This window comes from Rhinatrema bivittatum, chromosome 1 (genome assembly GCF_901001135.1).
Source record: "Rhinatrema bivittatum chromosome 1, aRhiBiv1.1, whole genome shotgun sequence".
NCBI classification, from domain to species: domain Eukaryota; kingdom Metazoa; phylum Chordata; class Amphibia; order Gymnophiona; family Rhinatrematidae; genus Rhinatrema; species Rhinatrema bivittatum.
This window is the reverse complement of record NC_042615.1, coordinates 622,880,349-622,908,110: the sequence shown is the minus strand read 5'-3', so window position 1 is coordinate 622,908,110 and position 27,762 is coordinate 622,880,349. Positions and strand designations below refer to the sequence as shown.

The 27,762-nt window shown below is 44.6% G+C and overlaps 1 protein-coding gene across 2 annotated transcripts in view; it reads right to left on the bottom strand.

Annotated features, from left to right (window-relative positions):
• The window catches only part of CAMK4 (calcium/calmodulin dependent protein kinase IV), a 618,142-nt gene that overhangs the window by 177,607 nt on the left and 412,773 nt on the right, over positions 1–27,762 (bottom strand). For both annotated transcript variants that reach the window (XM_029571711.1, XM_029571716.1), the window contains 2 exons: positions 26,757–26,819; positions 23,672–23,754 (listed from right to left, as the gene is read on the bottom strand). In XM_029571711.1, coding sequence (XP_029427571.1) covers positions 23,672–23,754; positions 26,757–26,819 — 146 coding nt within the window. The remainder of the gene's footprint in view (positions 1–23,671; positions 23,755–26,756; positions 26,820–27,762) is intronic.

The window sequence follows — 27,762 nt, the reverse complement described above, 5'->3', positions numbered from 1 at the left end:
AATAAATAAATAAATAAATAAATAAACAAACAAAAAAATAAAAACAGGGGTGGGTAAGAGTATGGGGCAAGGGGGTGGCCTGCTTGTTACAGCGGTTGCTACCCCTAATTGAGCTGGATGTCACTTGGATGCAGATACGGAGCTGCTCTCTAAATTGGTGGTAGGGTGGAGGGGAATTAGGGCTGGAGGGTACTGGAAGCCAATAGTAACAGATGGGAGAGAGAAAAAGGGAAAAAAAATGGATAAAGTGCGTAGCTTGCTGGGCAGACTTGATGGGCCGTTTGGTCTTCTTCTGCCGTCATTTCTATGTTTCATTTCTATGGAACCACCGCAATACAAACAGAGACCTGCCTTTCTGCTTTGGAAACGTTCCTCTGGGGTCAAACGACCACGATTGATTTGCATGGGCTCCTCAGGCGGCTGAGGAGCCGATAAGGCTTTTAAAGGGCTCGCTGTATTAGGTCGTGGAGTAGGAGCTCAGAGAGACCTTGCCTCTTGATGACGTTGATGGAGACGGCAGTTAATTCTACTGACCAGGGAGATCAATTCTTCCAGAGAGAGAGAGAGATTTCACAAGTGGCCAGTTCGTCCTTAAGGGCTAGAGATAGTCCTTCGAGGTAGAGTGCCCTTAAGCAGTTCTCCTGCCTACCTAGTTCAGTAGTGAGTGTTCTGAATTCTACTGTATACTCAGCAAGGAGGTGTGAACCCTGATGAAGGTGGAATAGGTGGTGGCTGGCAACTGCTTGTCGGCCAGGGTACTCGAAGGTCCTTCGGAAGATGGAAATGAACTGGAGGAGTTGGCGAAGGATGTCGTCAAAACAATCCCATATTGGAGAAGCCCATGCCAGGTCCTTCCCCTCCAGGTGTGAAAGAATGAAGGTGATCTTAGTTGCTTTGTCAGGAATCAGCGAGGGTTGCAATGAAAATTGCATATAGCATTGGTTTATGAAGCCTTGACAAAGGCACGGATCCCCATTAAAACAGGGTGAAGCTGGGAGGGCCAGTGGTGCCTGAGAGGATAAGTTTTGGGCAAAACCCCCTGAGCTAGCTATGACTGACTCCTCTAATTGAGAGCATAGTCTTTTCACGGAGGATGCCAATGATTCCAGGACCTGTTGTTGTTCTCGGACACGATTAGCCAGGCCAGGAATGGCCTGCAAGGAATGAAACTCCACCAAGTCCATGGCCTTGGCAACCTGTTGCGCTGGAGGTGGCCCTTGGCCTGGTGCAGGATTGGTACGGCTCTCTGGTCAGACCCAGAGAGCTCCTGCCACCAGGAGGCGGAACACACAAGGAGTCAGAGGCTAGCTGGAGCTTCACCAATAACAGTCCGGTGTTCCTGCAGGTTGAGACCTTGTGTACCCAGACCGCCTGGATTTAGGTGAGCCTCCGGTGGCCTCCCGGAGAGGTATCGGAGAGGTGTGCCCACCACGAGCATGGGTGCACGGCTGATGCAGAGTAAGTGGACTAGACCAGAACCAGAAGCTCCGGAGACCTCGGGAAGGCAACAGTTCGGAGAGGTCCTCCGGAAGAGGCAGGCAGCGCCTGCAGATCCAGCCACATGGAAGCTGCGGTTGTTATCGAAGTGCGTAAGCCTGAAGGTCACCGGGGCCGGAAGAGAGTGTCCGAGTGAAGCGCAAGGGTCAATGCCAGAATATCAGTCCAAGAGAGGTCAGCCAAAGCGGGGGTCAATACCAGAGTCAGTCCATGCGTAGTCGTGGCAAGTGAGGGTCGGTTCCAGGCGGCAGGCAGAAGAATGGTCAGGCAGGCAGAGGTCAGTACTAAGAACTCAGTCCGGATAGGTACTGCCTGAGAAGGACACGGAAACAGGAGACACTGGAACGGGAGATGCTGGAACAGGAGACGAAGGAACAGGAGACACTGGATCAGGAGACACTTGGAACATGAAGGCAAACTCACTACACAATACTGTGTCGACCCAATTGCCAAGGCAGGGATCAAGGGTTTGAGCCCTGCCTTATATATGGAAGGCTGATGACATCATCGGGGCGCGCCTCCCGGAGGTTTCCCACGCTGGGCCCTTTAAGAATAGAGAGGTCAGCCTCGCGCGCGCCTAGGGGCGAGGCCGAGCCGGCCGAGGACGCGGAGCCCTGACGGGAGCTCCGCTGTGAGGCCTGTAGCGATGGAAACGCCGAGGGAGGCCGCAGTGAGCGACAGGGATGCCGGGGGTTAGCGGCAGTGGGGTAAGTCTGCGCTAGTGGATGGTAATGCTAGGTGAGCAGGCCTGGTCGTGGCACCCATGCGGCTGGGACCCACAACAGCAGTAACAACACTTCTCAAAGTTTTGTCCTGTGCCACTGCACCACACACAGCCCAATAGCTACAGCCCTGCCTGGCAAGTTGTACTAAACCCAAATCAAACTGCTTGTCCAGACAGTCAAGCAATTTATTTCTTTATTTCTTTACTATTTGTATTTCTTAATTGCCTTTTTGAATACAAAATTCACGCAAAGCGGGGTATAACACAGAATAGCAGCAATCAATGGTCATTTGCAGCTTTCAACACAGCAGAACAGTGGCAGACATTCAGATGTCATTAGCAGCTTGACAATATAAAAGTGCACCTCAAGATTAAACTTTAAATAAATCAACAGTAACGACTGAGTTCTAATATTAGCACAGCAGAATAGTAGTAACCAACTCCAAAATAAATAACCCCTTATCAAAACAATAGCTTGTTGCAGGCACATTGAAGGCGGTTTCCTGCAGTCAGTTCAGCCGCTTTCCTGGGCTGGGAGTGTTAGGGTTCGTCATTAGAAGCCTGAAAGAGAAGCCAGGCTTTTATTTGCTTCCTGAAATGGGAGTAGTTGTGAATTTGTCAGAGTTTTTCTGGAAGGGACTTCTCTAGGGCAGGTGCTGCTCCCACGAAGAGACGAGTGAGACGGCCTCTTCTTTTGATTGCTTTTGCTGGGGATGGAGGATCCAAGTGAAGATCTTGGTGGTCTGGAGGACACGTATAAGGATAGCCTTTCTCTCTTAGAGCCCTGAATCTCAGCACCAGGGTTTTGAATTTGGCTCTGTATGGGACTGATAACCACAGCTGCTCGTGTAAGAGGGTGGTGTGGTTTGAATCCTTCCGTCAGTGGTGCTGCAGAGTTCTGTATTATTTGGAGTTTGTGAAGGGCCTTATCTCTTAGACACTTGCATAATATATTATTCTAATCCAGCTGGAATGAATTCACATTTCAAAAATTCCATGGATATTAAAATATACTCAGAAGACGTGTGGTTGAAGCAGAGGATTTCGAGAATTCCTGTCCTAATGACTTAAATTTAAATTTCCATTATGGCCACTAATTTCTTGTGAGAACCTACAACTTCTACGTTAATTATTCTTTATTTTTTTTACAAAAAGCATCTCAGCTGCCTATATGCTCAAAGCCAGGCACCAATTTCCAACCAACTAATCATCTATTGGATGTTATAAAAAACATAGAAACATGACAGCAGAAAAAGACCATATGGCCCATCAAGTCTGCCCATCCGTTCAACTGCAGCGCAAAAAATTGTTTTCATTTTAGTCAGAAAGACAAAATATTTCTGCCTATTTATTGTTAGTCATCTTAACTATCTAAATAATAAAAACATATTTTTGAGCCACTGATAGGACCTGTCTGTTTTACAAAAACATGCTGTCCTAGGCTGGTACCCAGAGCAGAACTTTAATCAGTGCAGTGATACACAGCAATTCCCAGATGATTCCACCTGGATTATTTTTTGATGAAACTAGGATTTGGTTGTTGCCTAAGCATCAACCTTGGCTTTCTTCTCTACTGCATTTAAAGAGACAGAAACATGAGAATATTCAGAGATGTCCTGGATTTATTTTTCCTTGACTGCGCTAGAAAGGAGGGAGGATAAGCATTGGGGGAGGGGGACCCCAGACAGTTGTAAAAGGAAGACTCATGCTCCCAAGAGAAGCTGGTTCTGATTGACTTTATATTGAATGTACTGTACTGCTGCTCTTGGCCCCTATGGGGGGGGGGGGGGGAAGGCAGTTTTGAAACATGTCAGCAAATATGTCATTAAAACTGGAAGTCCAAAGGAATAGGAAAAAAAAAACTGCTCAACAGGTTAACAAAAAGAATGAAGAAGTGTATGCTTCCAGAGTAACGCAAAGCAGGCGTGTTTCATAGTTTTCTTATCCTTGTAAAAAAAAGCCAGTCACACTCCTTTCCATATAAAGATTCTGACATCATAAAATCTCTGACTCACCAATCGGATTCTGAACTGTTTGCCATGCAACCAGGAAACCACGCTGGCTACCAGCAGCTCAAAGCTTCGGTTTATTTTTCTGTTCTGGTTGCTGAAAGATGCTTCCTTCTTCCTCTCTGTTAAATCATCTGGTATAACATTTACTGACAAAAAACACACAGATACAGACACACATACCCACAAATGTGCACAAATACACACACAGGAAAAATGAGGGCAGGGTCCACTGAGGCCTGGAGGGTGGAATAAGACTGGGAAAAGGGGGGCTGATGAGGTGAACTGAGGTTGGGGGGCGGGGGTTGAACCCCATTCTGCTGAGATAAAACAATGAGCTGCTAAATGGGAGAATGAGGCTGGAAGTTGCAGAGGGACGCCTGAGGGAATGATGCCTGAGGCCTAGTGGAGTTAGAGGCACGGTGGGGGGAGGCACTGATGGAAGACTGGATTGAAAAGGAGAGGGAAGAAAGGACTGAGAATTAAGAGGGGGAGGAAGGGAGAGCAAGATCTGAGGATTAAGTAGACACACACACAATGTAAATAAAAGGCTTTAGAAATTGTATGTACTCCATGGAGTATAGCCCTTCAATCTTAAGAAGGAATGGATGCTAGGGATGTGCAGAGGCAACATTTTCATTTTCATTTTGGTTTATGTGTTTGTTTGCTGGGTCATCTCCATTTGTTTGGTTTGTTTAAAATAAATAAAATATTTTTGTTTATTAAGTACATTTGTTGTTTGTATTACATCAAAGTCAATGGGGGAAACAATCCCTAGGCCCGGCTTAGGGACTGCTTCTCCCACTGGCTTCAAAGAAAAAATAAAAATGGGCTATGCCAGTACAGAGGCTTAGCCCTAGTGCCAAGCAAGTTAGGCCTAGCGCTGAGGCCTAAGCCTAATCATAAAGTGGAAGCTTAGGCCTGGTGCCAAGACCTGGTCCCAGTGCCAAGGCTTAGGCTCATCTGGGCCCAGTGGGGTGGCCTGGTCCTAAGGCCTGTTCCTACTGCTGAGATCTAGGCCCAGTCCGGACCCAGCAGTGAAGCCTGGTCCCAGTGCCAAAGCCTGGGCCTGACACCAGGGCCTGGCCCTGAGGCTTGGTCCTACTGCTGAGGACCGGATCTGGTCTGGGCCCAGTACTGAGGCCTAGACCCAGTACTAGGACTCGGCCATAAGGCCTTAGCTCAGCACCAAGGTCCAGCATTGAGGCATAGTTCTTACACTAGGGCCTGGTCTTGAGGCCTGGTCCTGGCATTGAAACCTGACCCTGAGGCCTGTCTCAGCACCAAGGCCTAGGCTTAGGCCCAGCAGAGCCCACCCCCTGAAGCCTGGCCCCATGTTGAGGCCTTAGAGTGGCTCCAGGGCCTGGCCCTGAGGCCAAGTCCATTGCCGTGTTCTAGGCCTAGCACTGGGGCAGACCCTGAGACTTGGTCCCAGCTCTGAGGCTTAAGCTCAGCACCAGGGCCCAGTCCTGAGACCTGGTCTCAGTGCCAAGACCTAGGCCTAGCATCAGGGCCCATCCCTGAGACCTGATCCTGGCCATAAGGAGATCTTCAGTGCTCCTGCCCATGTTCCTGGAGGATGGTGCCTTAGTGATCTATTAGTTAAAATTTGTAACCTATCATTAAAATCATCCATTGTACCTGAAGACTGGGGGATGGCCAGTGTAACCCCAATATTTAAAAAGGGCTCCAAGGGCAATCCAGAGAACTATAGACCAGTGAGCCTGACTGCAGTGCTGAGAAAAATAGTAGAAACTATTCTAAAGATCAAAATCACAAAAGCATATAGAAAGACATCGTTTAATGGATCACAGTCAGGATGGATTTACTCAAGGCAAGTCTTGCCTCACAAATCTGCTTCATTTTTTTGAAGGGGTTAATAAACATATCAATAAAGGTAAACCAATAGATGTAATCTAATTGCATTTTCAGAAGATGTTTGACAAAATCCCTTATGAGAGTCTTCTAAGAAAACTAAAAAGTCATGGGATAGGAGGCGATTTCCTTTCGTGGATTACAAACTGGTTAAATGACAGGAAACAGAGAGTAGGATTAAATGGTCAGTTTTCTCAATGGAAAAGGGTAAACAGTGGAGTGCCTCAGGGATCTGTACTTAGACCAGTGCTTTTCAATATATTTATTAGGGATGTGAATCGTTTTAGGACGATTAAAATTATCGTCCGATAATTTTAATATCGTCTTAAACCGTTATGGAACACAATACAATACAGATTCTAACGATTTATCGTTATAAATCGTTAGAATCGTGAGCCGGCACACTAAAACCCCCTAAAACCCACCCCCGACCCTTTAAATTAAATCCCCCACCCTCCCGACCCCCCCCCCCAATAACTTAAATAACCTGCGGGTCCAGCGGCGGTCCGGAACAGCAGCGGTCCGGAACGGGCTCCTGCTCCTGAATCTTGTCGTCTTCAGCCGGCGCCATTTTCCAAAATGGCGCCGAAAAATGGCGGCGGCCATAGACTAAAAAGATTGGACGGCAGGAGGTCCTTCCGGACCCCCGCTGGACTTTTGGCAAGTCTCGTGGGGGTCAGGAGGCCCCCCACAAGCTGGCCAAAAGTTCCTGGAGGTCCAGCGGGGGTCAGGGAGCGATTTCCCGCCACGAATCGTTTTCGTACGGAAAATGGCGCCGGCAGGAGATCGACTGCAGGAGGTCGTTCAGCGAGGGTTCCGGCGCCTCGCTGAACGACCTCCTGCAGTCGATCTCCTGCCGGCGCCATTTTCCGTACGAAAGCGATTCGCGGCGGGAAATCGCTCCCTGACCCCCGCTGGACCTCCAGGAACTTTTGGCCAGCTTGTGGGGGGCCTCCTGACCCCCACGAGACTTGCCAAAAGTCCAGCGGGGGTCCGGAAGGACCTCCTGCCGTCCAATCTTTTTCGTCTATGGCCGCCGCCATTTTTCGGCGCCATTTTGGAAAATGGCGCCGGCTGAAGACGACAAGATTCAGGAGCAGGAGCCCGTTCCGGACCGCTGCCGTTCCGGACCGCCGCTGGACCCGCAGGTTATTTAAGTTATTTGGGGGGGGGTTCGGGAGGGTGGGGGATTTAATTTAAAGGGTCGGGGTGGGTTTTAGGGGGGTTTAATGTGCCGGTTTTTCGATTTTTTCGATTTTTAACGATTTTTCACGATATTTTACCCCCCCAAACGGCAACAATACGATTCCCTCCCCCTCCCAGCCGAAATCGATCGTTAAGACGATCGAGGACACGATTCACATCCCTAATATTTATAAATGATCTAGAAAGAAATACGATGAGTGGGATTATCAAATTTGCAGATGATACAAAATTATTCTGAATAGTTAAATCACAAGCGGATTGTGATAAATTGCAGGAGGACCTTGTGAGACTGGAAGATTGGGCATCCAAATGGCAGATGAAATTTAATGTGAACAAGTGCAAGGTGATGCATATAGGGAAAAATAACCTATCTTGTAGTTACACAATATTAGGTTCCATATTAGGAGCTACCACCTAGGAAAAAGATCTAGATATCATAGTGGATAATACATTTTTGTTGTGGCAGTCAAAAAAGCAAACGGAATTTTAGGAATTATTAGGCAGGGAATGGTGACTAAAATGGAAAATGTCATAATGCTTCTGTATCGCTTCATAGTGACTGGCCCAGAAAACAACAAGGTAGGCAATCTAAAAACGCTGTGAGGAAACAACAAAAGAATAGATGCCCAAGGGTCTTTTCCGAATCTTTAATTGGTGGAGACATAGGTTATTAAAGATTCTTTTGTTGTTTCCTTGCTTCATAGTGAGACTGCACCTTGAGTACTGTGTACAATTCTGGTTGCTGCATCTCAAAAAATTCTGGTTGCTGCATCTCAAAAAAGATATGCAGTGGAGAAAGTACAGAGAAAGGCAACCAAAATGATAAAGGGGATGGAACAGCTCTCCTATGAGGAAAGACTAAAGAGGTTAGGGCTGTTCAGCTGGTAGAAGAGACGGCTGAGGGAGGATATGATAGAGGTCTTTAAAATCATGAGAGGTCTAGAACAGGTAGATGTGAATTGATTACTTACTATTTCAGATAATAAAAGGACTAGGAGGCACTCCATGAAGTTAGCAAGAAGTACATTTAAAACTAATCAAGAAGTACATTTAAAACTAATCAGAGAAAATCGTTTTTCACTCAACATACAGTTAAGCTCTGGAATTTGTTGCCAGAGGATGTGGTTGGGGGCAGTTAGTGTAGCTGGGATTAAAAAAAGGTTTGAATAAATTCTTTGAGGACAAATCCATTAATTGATGTTAATCAAATTGACTTAAGGAATAGCCATTGCTATTTCTGGCATCAGTAGCATGAGACCTACTTAGTGTGAGAGTACTTGCCAGGTACTTGTAGCCTGGATTGGCCACTGTTGGAAACAGGATGATGGACCCTTGGTCTGAACCAGTATGGGAATTTCTTATGTTCTTATTTCTTAACAGCTTATTCTGGAGTGGATGGAGCCAGGTATAGTCACAGGCTAGGCCTCAATACCAGGCCTGGCCTGGGACTATACCTTGGTGCCAGATCCGGTCCAGGCCTAGGCTGTGGAAGCTGGGTTTAAGCCTCAGTGCAAGGCTGCCATTTTTTTTTAATGCAATGAATTCTATAACACGAAAGTAACTGAAAGCTTTGGGGTATTTTCACTGGAGGCTATATTTAGTTTGTTCCTTTCATAATAAAGCAAATATGGCCTCATTTGTTGCATTTTTGAAATACAAATGCACATTCCTAATGGATTCATGTCTACTACACCATGAAATGTCCAGTCTCTCAGTCCTATCATTTATGATGGGTATTCTTCTACTGCAGAAGTGGCCAACTCTGGTCCTCAAGAGCCACAAACAAGCCAGGTTTTCAGGATATCTACAATTAATATGCATGAGATAGATTTACATACAAGGGAGGCAATACATGCAAATTTATCCCATGCATATTCATAATAGATATCCTGAAAACCTGGGCTGTTTGTGCCTCCCGAGGACTAGAGTTGGCCACCCCTGTTCTAGTGTTTCAATATTTGTATTGCTCCTTCAGTAAGCTCAAGTTGTACAGCATATGTCACTGATATTCACTTCTCGTCCTCTAGGGCTGCAAACAGATCAGATTTTCAGGATATCCCTACTGAATACACATGAGATAGATGTACATACAATTGTGACAATGTGCATACAAATCTATATCAACCATATTTATTAGGCACTTTCACAGTGATTGAAATACAGCTAAAATGTTAAATAGTGCACTGACTTACAGTCTAATGCAGTTTTTGGCTTTTAAAATTTAATTTAATTTTGGCTTTTAAGTAGCAACTTGCTCAGAGCACCTGATAATAAATAAAAGCTAAACAGTAAATGATGCATAAATCAATGGAAAATGAGTCAGAAATAATGTTAAATAAATTCATAACTTTTATTTGCCTTGTTGGCTTGAGGTTAGTATATATGACTTTGGTTTCCTGCTTTATTCAAATGTCATATATACTAACTGCAAAACAACAGGCTAATAAAAGTTGTGTTTCTGCTGCTGTTTTAACTTTGTTATTGGAATATATGAATTTAAGGTCTTCCATTAGTGCAGCATATTTCAGCTTTAGGTTTTGAATTTTCTTATTATTTTGACATCCTCAGTTTACAAGTGACTCATCTGCACACAGTGAATTTATTTTTTACTCTAGATGTATTTTTGGTATCTTTCCCCTTTCTTTTTGACTCTCTTAGTAATGAGTTTTGTTGCACAATATTATATCTAATTTATTTCTGTAAAATTGATAGATGGTCTTTTTATGCAGGCTATGGGCCTTGTTAATCTTACTCATCATGTTTTTTTTAGCTTGAGTGTCAGATTTATCTCAGGTAGTCATTCACTGTGCTGGAACCCAGCAAACATATCAATTTCTCTGTGGCCATTGGCTCAACTACTAACTCTTCAGTCTCCTAGTCTCTCTCATGTCTTTCCTCTTTAATCTGCTTCCTTCCTGTTTTACATTGCTTTCGTCCTCATATGATGCACCATTCTTATTCACTGGAATCTTATCCGTTATTTCCCCCAATTGCTCTGGTTGTTCCAACACTTCTCTTCTGGAGCGCCATAGCTGTTTTAATGCCTTTCTTCTGATGCTTCTTGATGGTTTCTTCTAGAGATGTGCAAAGTCCGAACCTTTCAGTTCGGCCTTCGTTTTCGGCCCGCCGCAGGAAATTTCGTATTTCCCGCGGTCCAGACCTTTGAAATTCGGGGGACCCAAATTTCGGGTTAGTGTGCACTAATGGGAATTAGTGTGTGGTAACTCCCCATTAGTGCGCACTAACCCCCGTTAGTGCGCACTAACCCGAAAACCAAATTTTTCCAAAATTTCAGGAAAATTTGGTTCGGTTTTCGGGTTCCCCAAACTAGGACGAATTAGGCAATTTTGTTGAAATTCCTTAATTTGTCCTAAACGATTGCACATCCCTAGTTCCTTCACCTTTCTATTGGAGCTCCTTGGCTGTTTCTGCTTCTTTCGCTTAGTGCTCCTTGGCTGTGCTAGCATCTCTTTTCTGGCGTCCCTTGGCTGTTTTGGCACCATTTCTGGAACTTCTCTGCAAATCTTCAATTTTGGTTTCTAGTTCTCTTTCTGCATCAGCATTAATTGTTTTTAAATATTATCAAATGCTTTGTGTCTTTAATATTAGCTATTAAAGTTTTTAAATTCTGGTCAGTTGCCCTTTGAGACTTTTCCTTGGATATTATTCTTCTTTCTTCCAATTTTTGTCATATGGTCTACGTGAACCCTCTTGATTTGTATACAGGGTTTGTGGCATAAAAATAGCTATACATTACTTCCTTTTTATTTTCAGGGCTCTATGTAATTGTATCTCTTCATTTTAATTTTTTCATTAACTTCTGTTGTCTGTATGGGATTTAGATTAATATCTGTTTTGCCCCAGAATTAGATTGAAAAATGAAACCTGCATCCAAATTCACTGTATTTAAAAATTAGTTCCTCTTTTATTGTCTCTGCTTACAGAAAGAGTGCTCATCCAAGAATGGGAAAGCAGTCTTAGCATGCGCAGTAACAATTTATACATTTATACTTATTCTCACTTTTGCTTTATGCTAAACAGGGCTAGATACAGAAAATAGACAAATCCAATGTTAAATATTATATTCTTCATGATTATTCATATCGTTTCCCAGATATGCTTATTATTTCCCAAGAATGCAGAAATTCATCAAAAGCCTGATTGGTTCAAAAACGGGAACTGCAGCAGAGATATTCATTAGGATAATAATTATTAATTAGTCATGAGCTGAGCCTTACTTATGCAATCTAACAGTCTTTTTAGAAGTAAACAACTACTGGTTGTGATTGATTTTATCTAATTTATGTTTACAGCTTGTCTGTGCTTTGCCCTTTAGCCCACTTTATGATGTGCTGCCTTAAGTCATCACTACCACATATGAAAGGATATTAAGCTTTTCTGCGCAGCTTCAGCATTGCCAGGCATAATGCATTACTACACTAGGGAAACTAAACAGAAATTCCCACCGGAACCAACATCTATTTCCTGATACAGTAGGTCCATGAACAGGATCACCAGATTTTTTGCCTTCCCCTGAAGGATCTGTACTATCACTATCATGGTCATTAGTCCTAGTGCTGAAGCTAAAGGTGGGCACCTTTTTTATCCAGGGCAATGCATGGCCAGTACAAATTGTTTTTCCATTTTCATACTTGCAGAGATTTGGTCTAGACATTATACACTGAGGTCACTGTGTGAAGGTACTCAGCAAGACTTGGTGAGAGAAATGCACTCCATTCAATTATTTTCTCTCCCTCAGATCTTCTGTGTGGCGTCCACCCTATATCCTCTCTCCTCCTGAATCTAGATTTCAGTTGACTTCCACATCTCCACCAAAAAATTCTCTCAGAAGAATTAAAAAAAATGGGGGGGGGGGGTCACGTGGGGTGATGTGCTGAGGAGGACGCGTTTCGCTTCAGCTCCGAGCTCCCCGCTTGCTAATTATCGGCTTTGACTAACGCTCCGGCTTCTTAAGACTCTATTGCGAGGCTGGGATACTGGCACATGTCTATTGTCCAGTATATGAAAAAATTGCCGCAATCCATGGCCTCCAAAAGCGTCCGAAAAGAAAAAGAAAAGGACAAGGGGAGGAGAGGAGACGCAAAGGAGCAGTGAGGAGAAGGTCCGCTCCTTCTCAGGGATACGGTGCCGGTGGGTGAAACAGCTGCGGCGAGTGGTCACCGTCTTGTGACGTCAGTCCGACATCCCCCAGTCCTCCGTTTAAAATCTGAAGAGGTGCGGCGCCCCGCTGCCGCTGGCGCCACGCCTAAGCTGCACGCGCCAAAGGGGCGCGCGGCTTGGGCCGGCTTAGGCCGGAGAAGGCCGTAGGCCGGTAAACTCTGGTTGTTATTCTTTTGTTTTTCTTGGTGGACACTTTCCCCCCTTAATGGGGAGAAAGAGGAAGGCCCGGATCTTAACTTCTTCTCCAAGCCATCACCCCAGCGTAGGACCAATGGATCAGCATGTGGTGAGGATGGCAGAACCGCCAAGAGAGGACAGTATGGGAGCAGCGTCCTTTGCTTCCTTAAGTCCTGGCGATGGCCCACAGTCTCCCCTACAGCCAGCTGGAATAACATCGATGAACTCAGCTGGAAACCCGGTAGGATTAGACTAAGAGGATATCAGCCTGAGGAATAAGGCTGAACCCACTTGGACTGAGAATAATATTATTTCAGTTGTTTTAGAGAAAGAATCTCTGGGTATTAAGGTTAGTTTTCCTCCTGGAAGTGTTCAGGGAAATCTAACCTTAGAGGATTTGGGGAAAATGATAATGAAACTTGATGGGAATATTATTAAAATGAATGATTCTTTGTTATCTGTTATTAAAGAAAATAAGATGTCTATTGAATCTCAAGGAAAGAAAATAGAGAAATGTGAGAAAGACATGTTGGTGGTCACTAATAAGTTACAATTAATACAAAATTCTGGAAATGCCTTTATTAGGGATAGTTTGACCATCCACAAAGATTTGGAATATATGGAAAATTTATTTAAACTAAAGAACTTAAGGATTATAAATTTTCCTGTAACGCGACTTCTCTCATCTTGGGAGTTGTTTAAGAAATTTCTTAAGGAAAACCTGCTATATGAAGAGGAGGAAATTCCTAAACTTTCCAATATTTATTATTTGCAGAAAAAGTCCCCTAGAAATTCTAGGGGACAAGTTGAAAAGGAACTATCTTCCTCACCAGGCCTATCGACCTTTCTTGAAGATTCGATAGGCCTGATTAATAGCAGAGCTACCTTGATAGTTTCGTTTATAGCGGAACAGGAAAAAGAAAAACTGTTTAAAAAATTCTTTGCAGTAAAAGATATATTATTCTGTGGACATCGGGTCCAAATCTTTCCTGATGTGGCTCGTGCCACTCAGGTAAGGAGGAGGATCTTTTTGACCCTAAAGCCTAGAGTGTTAGCAATAGGCGCTACATTTTTTCTGAAATTTCCCTCTCTGTGTTTATTGAATTATAAAGGAAAGAGATATGGATTTTTAGATCCAACTCAATTGGAAACTTTTATATTAGATAAAAGTCAAGTTTCTGCATCAGAGACATGAGCCAATTAGAAAAAGTATTAAACCTCACTCCTGGTATTATTGTTATAATTATATGTTAAATATATTATGAAGTAATCATCTCCTCCAGTTATGGGGTTTAGTGGTATGTGAATTGAATGATTATGTTTAATTTAATCTTGAAGTTGATATTATGAGAATGATATCAGAATTATGCTGTCACATTAAGTCACTAATTTCTTTCTTTTTCATGAAGTGTAAAAACTGCTGAAAATTTAATAAAATATAAATTAAAAAAAAAAGAAAAGGACAAGGGGAAAACAGGGGCAAGCAAGATGGCGGCGGAAACGGCAAACGGCGAGTCAGATCAGGCTTTACCCAGTGCGCTCACTGTGGACACATTACGAGATGTGATAGCTGCTGCTCTCGACGAAAAACTTGCCGGCATACACGAAAAACTATCCGGAGTGAGTGAGGCGCTAACGGTCCTGGGGCCCCGACTTGACCACGTGGAGACTCGGGTAAGCGCAGTAGAGGACGATATGGCCGCGGGAGCACAAAAAATAAAAACGCATGATGCAATCATTAAAGAATACCAGGAGAAACTCGACGACCTAGAAAATAGGTCCCGGAGGGCTAATCTCCGCTTTCTCGGACTCCCTGAAGGGGTCGACGATAAGGGCCTAGCAGACTTCCTGGAAACATGGCTTCCAGACGCAGTAGGGCTCCCAGAGCTCAAAGGGACTCTAGTGGTGGAAAGGGCTCACAGGGTCGGCCCCAAACGAGCTACTGACTCGCGCCCAAGGATTGCTATCGCTAAAATATTGAATTATGCCCACAAACAGAAAATCTGGTCTGCATCGCGGCAACTTAAGGGCCTTTCATACAATAATGTCTCGATTCGGCTCACGGAAGACTACTCTGTTCGTGTGTCTCAGCTGCGGCGGCAATACTCAGCAATCTGCTCCCAGTTAGTGGAGTCTGATACGAGATTTGCTCTTCAATACCCTGCGATATTAAAGATATGGAAAGAGGGTAAGGTGCACACTTTTCAATCTCCAGAAGCAGCCAAAAGTTTTCTTCAACCAAGCTCCTCCTGAGAGTTAGACTGTGTTCTAACGCGGTACAGACTTGTTCTATTCTTGTGGACGCCACGCTAGTCCAACCGGAGTGGGCTTAGCACTTCCAGACGGTGAAGACACTATCAGTTTAACCTAAACTTTAAATTTACGCTGTTTTCCTTTTTTTCTCTCTTCTGCCGCGTGGCAACCAGAGACCGGACGACCTAGCTTAACCGTGGTCAGAAGAGATCCCGGCGACTTTTGGGAACCAGTGCGGAAGCATAATACCCTGAGCACAGGGGTTCTATTTAGATACGGCGGGGAGCTCGTACATCCGGACACTGACCCCAGGTCTTCCGCTAGAAGCGACAATGAGCGCTTCCATCCTGGAGAGCAGCGGTGCCAACGCTGCCGGAATCGGGTCAGTGGATGGTTCCGCAATCGGTACCGGTGTCAGTGCCGGAGGAACCTGGAGTCATTGCATCACCTTGTCGATGGCCTCCTGAACCATCCAGTCCAGTTCTTCTTGGAGACCTGGAGCAAGCAGCCCTGGCTCCGGAACAGAAGAAGGAGGCAGAGGCATAGCCGGGGGGACCACCATTAAAGACGGAGTCGCGGCTCCCGATCCCTTGTCGGGTGAGGGTTGCCTCGGTGACCCGATCGCCAAAAAGGTTGGTGCCTTTTCTGGATGGGGTTTCTTCGACGGCGGCTTGGACGATGGTGAGGTCAATGATTTTGTTCCCTCGATGGTCCGAGACTTACGGTGTCAATGGCAATGTTTGTCTCTACGATCCCGTCAGTCCTGAGGGGGAGTAGAGGGTGTCAAAGGCCGAGATGTCGTCGATGCCAAACAGTCACCAGTCGGTGGTCGATGCTGGCGCGAAGTTGATGGTGCCGGTTCAACGATGTTGATGCAATGGACGGAGTCGGGGTTTGAGCACGGAAGAGAAGTTCCATCTTCTCCATTCTGGCCTTGCGACCTTTTGGTGTCATCAGGGCACATTTGGTGCAGGTCAAGACATCGTGCTCGCGACCTAGACACATTACACAGACTTTGTAGGGGTCTGTGATGGACATGGCGCCAGCACTACCTTTGCCCTCACTATGTCATATGGGCGACGGTCGCCCATATGACATAGTGAGGGCAAAGGTAGTGCCGGCGCCATTTTGAAGATTGGCAATACGGCCCGCGTGCAGGAGGTCACTCCCGGACCCCCGCTGGACTTTTAGCAAGTCTTGTGGGGTCAGGAGGCCCCCCCAAGCTGGCCAAAAGTCACTGGGGGTCCAGCAAGGGTCCGGGGGCGATCTCCTGCACGTGTGACGTCTGGAGCCAGGAACCAAAATGGCGCCGGCGCTACCTTTGCCCTGTCACATGATAAGGGCAAAGGGCCACCGGCGCCATTTCTCAATGCAGCCGTGGCCAGAGAGCTGGAGATCGCGTCGGGACCCCCCCCACTGGACCCCAGGTAATTTAAAACATTTTGGGGGGGTTCGAGAGGGTGGGGGATTTGTTTTAAAGGTTTGGGGTGGGTTTTAGGGTTTTTTTGGTGTGCCGGTTTTCCCGCCCTCCCCCGATTTACGATTTTTAATGATTTAAAAAAAAAAAAAAAAACCACGACGATCAGATTTCCCTCCCCCCCAGCCAAAATCCATCGTTAAGACGATCGATCACACGATTCACACCCCTAATATCTAGTATAGTTTAGTTTATAGTTTAGTCCTTTTTATATACCGACGTATCAGAAATCCATAACATCAGTTTACAATAACGCACTTAAAACAATAAATTAAACTTAATTAGTAAAACATACATAATTCTAAAAACAATATAACAATATGAAAACAGTATACAATAAGTATAAGTAACACTATTATCACATAAGAAACAAACATGCATTACTAAGCAAAATAGTTCTGAAGACAGCAAGACTGACATCTGTTTATTTGAAACACATCTTGCCAGAGGTGTTAGGGAATTGTTTTGTGCCATTATGGAAATTAAGATTATGCAAGCAAAGAAATTCATGAATAAGACTAGGAAAAGTGGTATTCTATTTCTAGCTGTAATATCCCCAAGCTGGATCACACTCACATGTTGAAATGTAAAGATTTTTGTTAGGAGTAGGCAGTCTCCAAGTTGATATAAAAAAATCTATAAACAGCTCACCTTGTTTTTATCTGGTTTTTTTTATGTATTTAATTCATTCTGCTTTCATTGGAGCTCATTACAATGTACCTCTATACCTATTGACTCGAACTGACATAGATTCTTTGTATTTGAAATTCTCAATTCAAAGCTCTCTGCAATCCTTCTGAAAGTATTTGGAAGCATTCTTTGTAATATTACTATTAGATTTATGATGTGACAGGAGACAGAATCTGTGGTACTGCTCTATGTACGTGTAAATCAAACATGGAAGGAAAAGAAGTTAATTTATTTCTGTTTCTGTCTTAGCTTTTTTTCCCAGTTTGAAGTCTTACAAATGAGACTGGTAGCATGTGAGCATAGCTCATAGACTGACATGAGACTCTGAACACTTCTTGCAGAAATGCTTTTTGAATTAGTGTAATTTAAGACCACCCTGTCTTATTCCTTTCTACCTTACTCCAAGACTTTTTATTCCCTTCTTCCCAAGGCTGGTGCAAGGGTATTAGGTACCCTGGGTGAACCTTCTGCCTTGAACCTAAACCCCTCCCCCCCCCCCACCACCAGTCCAGGCCCCAGCTCCAGCCCTGACCTCATTCACTCAGATTAGGCTCCCTCTCTTACACACATTTAGGATCCTTGTCTCATTTATACTTCCACCCTTACACAGACTCCCTCCCTTTCTCTCACTAAAACCATTGCTCTCTTGTACACACACAAAATCCCTCTGCTTCTCTCGGCCGTGAGTGTGATGGGCTCCACTCACAGCCCCACATGGCTGCTCTTTGCCGCCCCCTAATGGCTGGCATGGCAGCCCTGTTTCCTCCCTTCCTTCAAACACCAATCTTCTTTCTCCTCTGTCAGCTTCCTCTAGTTCGTCTCTGAAACATTCCCCAGCTCTCGCAGAAAGCTATGATTCTAAGGATGTTTGTGAATGAGAAAGTTGCTGTGGAAACAGATTAGATCTTTATTTGAAGGTCATTTTTCTTGTGGGGTATCTATCTGCTTTTAGGTTGTTATTTATTAGAACATATTTTTTAGAATTTATTGTTGGTGGATTATTTTATGTTTTTGTGTTTTTATTGTATTGATTTTGTACTATGTTTGGAAACAGGATGCTGGGCTTGATAGACCCTTGATCTGACCCAGTATGGCATTTTCTTATGTTCTTATGTTCTTACCTTGCCTTGAGTATTTATTGTGTAGTGGGACCACTGTTTGGCTTGCTAGTTGAAACTGGGATCTACAATGGGGAGGAGGAGGATAACCCTATTGACCCTGAGTGCAGTCATGATATGGTTTCTCTGTTTAAGTCTCACTCCACAGCTTCTAATCACTGGGCAGGGGAGTCCTCCAGGAGAAAAAATGTATTAAAAAAAAAAAAAACACACACACCACACACATTCCACTTACAATGTCTCAAAGTCCAAGAATAAGAAAAAAAAATCGCAGAGTCCAATAATGGTATTCAAAATAAAAAGTGTACTGGAGCTTGAAAATCAAAATACAAGCCAATATTGAGAAAATGAGAAATAGCATTATTAAAATCAAAGTTAGAAAAACCATTGTCTCTTTATCCATGACACTCCTCCTAGATAATCTTCTTGTCCCTACTCCAGCATCCACTTCCATGATCCCTTCTCCCCTTGAAGAGCAGGGTACTCTCTGTGTAATTCCAGCACAAACAAGGGCTGGAAGAGAGAAAAGAAAACCCTTTTTTCAAAACTAACCTCACAAGAATAGATAAATCCAAAAACTCTCTCAGCAATGTCTGAGATCTCACTAATCTTCACCGTCTTGACCCCAGCTGTTGACTATGGGGCGGATTTTAAAAGGAGCGCGAATAGCCTACTTTTGTTTGCGCTCCAGGCGCAAACAAAAGTACGCTGGATTTTAGCAGATACGCGCGGAGCCGCGTGTATCTGCTAAAAACCTGGATCGGCGCGCGCAAAGCTATGGATTTTGTATAGCCGGCGCGCGCCGAGCCGCGCAGCCTACCCCCGTTCCCTCCAAGGCCGCTCCGAAATCGGAGCGGCCTTGGAGGGAATCCTCTAACGCCCTCCCCTCACCTTCCCCTCCCTTCCTCTACCTAACCCACCCGCCCGGCCCTGTCTACACCTCCCCCTTACCTTTCTCTGGGGATTTACGCCTCCCAGAGGCCTCCCAGAGGGAGGCCTAAATCCCCGCGCGCGAGCGGGCCTCCTGCGCGCCGGGCAGCGACCTGGGGGCGGGTACGGAGGGCGCGGCCACGCCCCCGGACCGCCCCAGGCCGTAGCCACGCCCCCGTACCCGCCCCCAAAACGCTGCCGACACGCCCCCGAAACGCCACGACGACCGGGCCCGCCCCCGACATGCCCCCGACATGCCCCCGACACGCCCCCCTCGGAGAACCCCGGGACTTACGCGAGTCCCGGGGCTCTGCGCGCGCCGGTAGGCCTATGTAAAATAGGCTTCCCGGTGCGCAGGGCCCTGCTCACCTAAATCCGCCCGGTTTTGGGCGGATTTAGGCGAGCAGGGCTCTGAAAATCCGCCCCTATGAGCAAAGGCAAAAGAGATTTAGAAATCAGCCCTTCCAGACATGGGGGTTTGGGTTCCTTTCCTTCAGGAACTGTTCAACTCCACAGCAATAGCAAAGTCTTCCAAAATCTTCCACCTTCCACCTTCCAAACTCCTTTCTTGAAGAGAGGCAATGACCATCACCACCATCTGGTCTGTCCACCTGGGGGATGGCAAAAGAGCAAGATCACATGCTCCAGGGGGACAGCTCTATCTCTCAGACACATTCCACAAAAAGGTGGGGGGATAAGGCAAGGACCCTCTAGAAGATGAAACAGAACAAAAATACTAGTGACAGGCAAGCAGGGTCACAATTGGAAAGGCATGTCATAACTAAAAAAATGTTGTTATATATTATTAGAAGAGGTTCCTTAATTCTGGGTGGAGCTTCTTGTTTTTCTTCTCAGACTTGCCCTCAATGATACATTTCAGCTTGCTGTTGGCATTGCTTACTATGGTAAGGTCCAAAGAAGGCCAGACTGAACAGACATTAAGCTCCAGAGGAACACCATAGATACTGTTTTATTTTTGTGCAGAAGGTGTGAATTCATGGAATGAACACAATTTCCCACTACCCTAATAGTAAATTTGCACTCAGAGGTTTCATTAATCCTAGCCATTGTAGATCCTGACCACAGCTAATCTTAGCACTCTGCGAAGCATTGTGCTTTGAGTTTAGAAGCCTACGCATCCAAAAATGTAAGTGATTTTTTCTGAACTACGTCATTCAAATACAGCTGATTTAATTTTTATTCTTCCCACACAAAGTTTGATATCAGTTTCAGACCTTACCCTGCTACAAAAGGGTTTAATTGTTGCTCATCCTAAAAGAAAAAAATAACTTTCTAGCAATGATCTAATTGTTTTCTTCTCCAAATCCCCCATTCGTGCACACACCCTTAGAATGAAGATAGTCCAACATCTCGGTAAGAAGCCATGCCTACAAGGAGCTCCATTTGGTATTTTTCCCAGAGGAGAAAATACCAGAGGATTCGGAAAAAACTGTAATACTCCGTTCTGCAGCTTACTGAATTCTATGGTCATTTTCCCTGCAGGGAAAAATGGCACTGCTTTGCTGGCCCTGAGGAGATCGTGCAGCGAGGGCCCCACAACCATGGGCCACCATCTCGTCAAAGGGCTCGAACAGCCCTCACCACGACCTCCTCCGGTGTAGAGCCCACTCCCCACCCCCATCCTCCCCGAGGTTGCTGTAATAGTGGAAATTAAAAAAAAAAAGAGATAAAGAAGTTGCAGCACAGGCCCTTCCCCTCCTTTCCAAACCCTGCTGAATTTTTTAAAATCCCCCCCCCCACCACCACCACCACCCAAGCTGGCAAAACCTTTTTTCTTCCGATCCCTTCCCCTTATGCCCCCTCCCCTTGCAGAATATTAAAAATCCCTGGTGACCTAGTGGGGCCCAGAACGTCCCTAGGCTCTGGACCTGGTGCCGTCCCTTTCACTATAGTGAATATCCAGCCGCATTTATACTTTAGCCCCATCACATAATAGGGGCACCACCGTGTAAGTGCTGGTGCCAGGCCCAGATCCTTGGGATTACCCCATGCCCCACTAAACTACCAGGGATTTTAAAGGTACAGCAAAGGCTGAGCTCGGGGAACCTAGAATGGAAAAAGGGCGTCACTGACCTGAGGGAGTGGGGTCATAGGTCTATGGGGAATTTTCAAAAATGGGGCGGGGGATTGGAAGGGAGGGGAGGTGACTGCACCACAGCCTCTGCTGTTTGTTTATTGTTTTTTTTTAATTATTAACTTTCCACTATTAAGTTGCCTCAGGTTGGTGGCGGGGGGGGGAGGGGAACGACAGGGCGTTTCACCAGATCCCTGGGCTTTTTTCTACACTGGGGGGGATCATGGTGAGGGGGCATTTTGATGTTCCTGGGGAAAGTTAAGCTACAGCTCCAGAGTTTTAGCTAACTTTCCTGAAAAATAACACGGCCTGCAATTTTTCGGGCAAATCGTTTTATTTTATTTACATCAGATTGCCTAGTAATGAGCTGTTTTTCATGCAAAGCAGCTCATTACCATACCTGCACTATCGAGAGTGAAATAACATGTGGTATTTAAAATACCATGCGTTGTTACTGCATTAAGGTATTTACTGCACAGTAAATTCTCCATACAGGACTGATGGAGCTAGGCAGGTACCTGGGGTTCTGAAATGTATCTCTTTATCTTGCCTTTACATGGATGGCCGGCGCCCTTGTGCTCCTACCATGTGACAGGGGCTGACCAATGGCACCGGTAGCCCCTGTGACATAGAAGGTCAAAGGCTATCGGCGCCATTTTGAATACCGGCAGCCGAGGGTGTGAGTGCAGGAGATGGCTCCCGTACCCCCCGCTGGACCAACAGGGACTTTTGGTAAGTCTTGGGAGGGTCAGGAGGGTGGGGGTTTTGTTTAAATTCGCCTCTTTAGACGGCCGAATAATTCGGCGAAGATTTGTTGTATTCGTGGGGAATCGCGATACGTTTCGCTTCCCCACAAATACAACGAATATGGCCCTATACGTTGCGGATTACATATACGTAGGAAACGAATGCACACACCTAGCACTTTGTAAGTGGGGACACCGACAGATGTCGGATTGGTGGAAAGAGCAGCATCAGCAGAAGGAGCCAACAGGTAAAGGAGGGGAAGCAATCAGGGCCAGAGAGACTGTAGGCAGCTCTGAGAGGCGCTGTGGAGAGGAGCTTGAGTGAGAAAGGCTCTTTGTCTGGGGAATGTAATGCAAGACTCAAAGTCTGGGGGTAAACACCCCGAATCCTTCTCTGACCTCTGGTTTGGTTATTAACTTGGTCTCCTGAATCCCTGTAATCAAATCATCCACCAGTACCCTGGATAATATTTGGGCTGCTTCTTCATTAGCAGCATTAACTTCTGCTATACATTTGCAACCTCAGACACAGGAAACCAATTTAGCAGGTCTGCTGGGGAAAATAGAGTCAGTGGAAAATGAACTAAGGGTGATGTCTGAATATACAAGCACATTGTTAATTGGATTATAACATCAGTGTTTGCTGACAGTGCTATAAATAGATATGACTTGCAGGGAGGAGAAAAGAAAAGAAAGGATAGACCTGGCTTGGGTGCCTTCCAGCCATTACATTTGTTTGCTTTGATGTCTGAGGAATTATGAGAGGAGTAAGAAGTCAGAAAAGGGAATGAACAATAAAATATGCAGTAACAAGAAGAAAGTATATTTAGTAACATCTGAGGAAGTCAATGTCTCTATTGTGTCCCTATGTGTCTGTTTTAGTCAAGGCTGGCACATCCCAATAGGTGAACTAGGCGGTCGCTTAGGGTGCCAGCCATTAGGGGGCGGCAAAGAGCAGCCATATGGGGCTGCAAGCGGAGTCCATCCCACTCACGGCTGAGAGGAGTAGAGATTCAATGGGCCACGAGCAGTGCCCAACCTGCTCACAGCCGAGAGAAGCAGAGTCTCAGTGGGCCAGAAAAATATGTACATTTTGTCAGTTCATGACCATTTAACAAGTACCTCAGTAATATTATATTTGTGGAGCAACCTCAAAATCTGTGTGGCTGTGTGGTTATTTTACTAGAAGGTTATCTTTGAAGTCCAAAGCCTATGGGCCTCGAAGTAAGTCTTCCTCCCTGCCGTAAAACCCAGGGAGCCCCATAAGATTCAGGATGGCCCTACAGCTCCCCGATGTAGCCATGAATTCCAATAGCAGATGAAATAAAGGCTATATTTGGAAAGTTTTAGGACCGGGGCGCACCACACCACACTTATTAACATCTCTTTACAAAGAGCTTCAAACTGTAAAGTGAAGGAACAGAATTCACTCCTGCATAATCAATTCCTTTTGAGATGCTAATGAGTATTTAATGCTCCAGTTTGTATATATATTTGCCATTGCCATTCCCCTTTGATCAACCCTAATAAATTGTGTCCCTTTAAAGTCACCCATTCTGGACACTAAAAATTATTAGGACTGAATCTTCAAATACCTTCTTGGATTATTAAGGGAACATTTGATTATGAATTTGAGGCAGAGATTGTGTCATAGGGCTCCGTTTTTTTTTTTGTGGTTCCGTATGGCACTAACCTGTCAAACAGTTCACCTCCAGTGACCAGTTCCAGAACCAAGCTGATCTCAGTGGGAGTTTCAAATATCTCCTTTAATTTTATCTGTAAAATGATAATAATCATAATCAACATAGTCATTAGCCTTTATGTTTCCTTACCAGATTCCATATCTTTAAATGACAATGAATGAAACTAGGAAGACCTGCAATAGAAACATTAGTGAGTTCACTCTTTGTTGAAAGATCAAGAAATTAATATGATCCTGGGGGTATCATGAATGTGACGGTTTTAATAATCCACAACTTTTGCCCTTCAGGAGTCTTCTGAACCCCTTTGTTTCCTTTTAAGGCATGCACATAAACTACAGAGCTTTCCACATTTTGTGTTCATCTAGCCCTGTGATTCTTGTTTCTTTCAGGAGCTGCAGGTTGTTGAAGGGTTAATAAAGCATAGAAGCTATTCAGATTTCGGCACAACCCTTTGCTGAACACTAGGCAAACATACATTTGTGGCCACATCCCTCCTACCCCCTTAGATCCTTATTTCTTTCCTCCCCCTCTGACCCAAATTCACCCCTCCACTGCTTATAGATCTCCACTCTACTCAGGCCAGGTCACTCCACCCCAGCTTACCTCTCTTCCCTCCCCAGGCAACTCCTCCCAGCTCATCTCACCTGAAACAGCCCAGAGGAAGCTGATGTCACCAGCCCAAGGTTTGGTGGTAGCATGGCAGCAGGTTATGAATGAGAACAGGGACTGAGCCAATGCACGCTCAGAGGCACTGCCCCCCACACAGAAGCAAGGAGGGAGCAGGACTTACTGTGGGGCCTGTGAGCTTGGGTCAGCTCATTTCCATTGCTCACTCGCAAGCTGTTGCCAAAGCTGCTAGACCAAGGACTAGTTCCTTCAACTTCCCTGATGACACTCCAGGAAAGCCAAGTTGGAGACTACTACATAGAGCCAAGCTGAGGTGGGAGGACATAAGAGTTGGGGGAAGGCAGTAGAAAGATTGGAGCCATCTAAAGGAAGAGAAGGAGCATCTACCAATAAGGAGGTAGGTGGTTGGTGGATTACTGGCTATTCTATCAAGGGTTTAAAGGTTTGGTTGGATGCTAGCCTCCCTTAAATAAAATCATTGGTTGAAAACCCTGCTCTGGCCCCAAGTGTACCATATCTGGTAGGTGTTTCCCCACTCTAATATGAGAGACTCCCACCAATTAATGAAGACTTGACAGATCTGCAGGTCCCTTCATGACTTTGGATCCTAGGCATGTGCTATGAATTAATCCATCCATGGAGGTATTTGGCACCAATAGACTCCCTTGAGTCCATCTGTGCAGCATATTATAGGCAAGAGGCCCCCGATAAGGAGTTGAGGGGAATCTCCTGGGTTTGTCCTTTTGAAACTTGAGGCATGCAAATAAGAACAAGATGAGTGTCATAAATTACAGGCTAATGCCTCATGTTCCCTGGCATCTGCATTTTTAAGAGGTATTGTTTTATACCTTGGAAGCAAAGAAGACTGAATTATAGCTTGAGTGACTGTGCAGTAAAGAAAAGAGATGGGTGACACAGACACTGTTTGAAAAAGATGCTTTTGTTTAGAAGGACATCAGGGTCTATGTATTACCAGATCAAATCAGGTTTCAGTTAGGTAAATCTTCCGCATTTAAAACCTAGACCCTGTAACTGGATAAATTTAACCCATCAAATTCACAGACTTCCCAATTGCAAAGAACCTTGAAGATAACAAACTGTTTAATAAAGTGAATAAATGCTGACTTAATTATAAAAGAGAAGGCCATGCTAGACATTCTACTGATATCAGTGTGCATCTTAAGAATATAGTACTTTACACTCAGGACATCATTTTGGTACCTTATGATTTTATATAAGAATATACCCCAGAAAGAAGCAGTGCTATTTGTACATGCAGAAGGTTCACCAGTTTTCAAAGCAGACTTACACATAGAATGCGACCAATCGAAATTAGATCGGTGTCAAGAAATGCTTTAATTATAAACGGTAAAAACCAATGTCCGACTCGGGCCAGGTTTCGCCCATACAATGTGTGCTGCTTCAGGGGCTATGTATATAACAATGTGAAAAAGAAGATGTTCATTCAATTAATGTTAAAAACAGAAAATCTTCCAAGTAACTAGTCGTGCAGCTATAGACATCAGCTTGAGCACAAAGGCCCAGCGCACAGCTTGTGAACTGATCGGCATCTCAGCAGATCGGAAATCTACTGTATTTGTCCACTATTGAAGTCTTATTTAACTTTACAGTATCTAAGAGTACGAATGCACAAGTCAGCGTCTCAGCATATCAGTAGACAAATACAATGGATTTCCGGTCTGCTGAAACGCCGATCAGTTCACAAGCTGTGCGCTGAGCCTTTGTGCTCAAGCTGATGCTATAGCTGCACCACTAGTTACTGTGGAGGATTTTCTGTTTTTAACATTATTTGAATGAACATCTTCTATTTCACGTTGTTATATGCATAGCCCCTGAAGCAGCCCACATTGTATGTGCAAAACTCGGCCCGAGTCGGGCATTGGTTTTTACCGTTTATAATTAAAGCATTTCTTGACACCAATTTAATTTTGTTTTGGTGGCATTCCTGCTGCGTTGGATCGGCTTCCGTATTGTTTTCTGGGACCATCCCTCTTACACATAGAATTTCACTTTGAAAATCACCCCCACCAAACTCACCCGCACACAGTCACACCTGCTATCGTGTGCACAGAAACTTTTCTGGAAACCTTATGGGTACACTTTTCAAAATCCCCTCCCCAGTTTCACTCCTGGAAATGCCTCCACTCTGTCCAGGTAAACTTACATGCAAATAGACAGTGCATGTCTACATCTACCCACATATTGCATGGGCAATTTTGTAAAAGGCCATTTCTGTGGGTAAGACACTGTTTTACCCAGGGAGATGCCTTTGAAAATTGCCCTCAAAATGTGCCATATTGTTGGATAACTAAAAACAAAAATCTTGCAACCCTTCTCCAGATAATTTTGACACATTCAAATCATATGAAACATCAGTAAAAATATTGAAGAATGAATACAAAGAAATATTATTTCAAACTGACTTACAATATTAGGATGGGAAAGGCGGAGCAGAACTCCTATTTCAGTTCGAACAATTTTCTTGTCTACCTGGTCAAAAAAAAAAGAAGAAATGCAAAATGTAAATGCACTATCTATAACTGGAAATTTCTGCTGCAATGAAACACTAACTCTTGTGAAATGTGCGGCCACTTTATGAGATCTGGAGAAGGGACCTGTGTGATCTCACAAGCATATGTGCGACCTCATCTTTAGGTTATTCTTACATTGGTTCAATGAAACATCTCTCAGTCTGCAAATGAAATGTGATTCTTGGGGGAAATGGGGTAGAACAGGTAAATACAGGACTGTTATTTACCCTTTCAAAAAATACTAAAACAAAGGCACACTCCATGAATCTAACAACCAGCAGCTTCAAAACAATTCATATAGAAAGTACTTTTTCATTCAGTGCACTGTCAAACTGTGGAATCTGTTGTCAGAGGACGTGACCAATGCAGTTTGGACAAGTTCCTGGAGGAAATGTCCATACCAAATTATTAGCCAGGTAGACTAAAGAAAGCTATTGCTATCCCTGGGAATGAATAACAGGAAATAGATCATCTTATGGGATCTGCCAGGTAGTTGAGAACTGTATGGGTCACTGTTGATGACAGGCTGCTGGGCTCCTGGTCTGACCCAGTATGGTATTTCTTATGTTTTTATGTTCTTATGAAGTTTAATTCAGATAAATAAAACATATTATAATTATAGAATTTAAAAAAGTAACAAACATATGCATCACTTCAGTACTATACCATAATGCATCAAGACAATGATTATGTGAATTAAGTAATAGCTCATGACCTTAAAACAGCATTGGGTCAATTTTCTTTAAGCTGCAGAACAGAAAACATAAGCAGTTAATATTGCCCAGTTATCTTTAGCCATATTTACAGATGAAAATTCTCCTGTATCTAGCCAGATAAAATTTAACTGGCTAGCTTTAGGTGAGCCATTTGTACAATCAGAATTGTCTGGCTACATTTAGGGG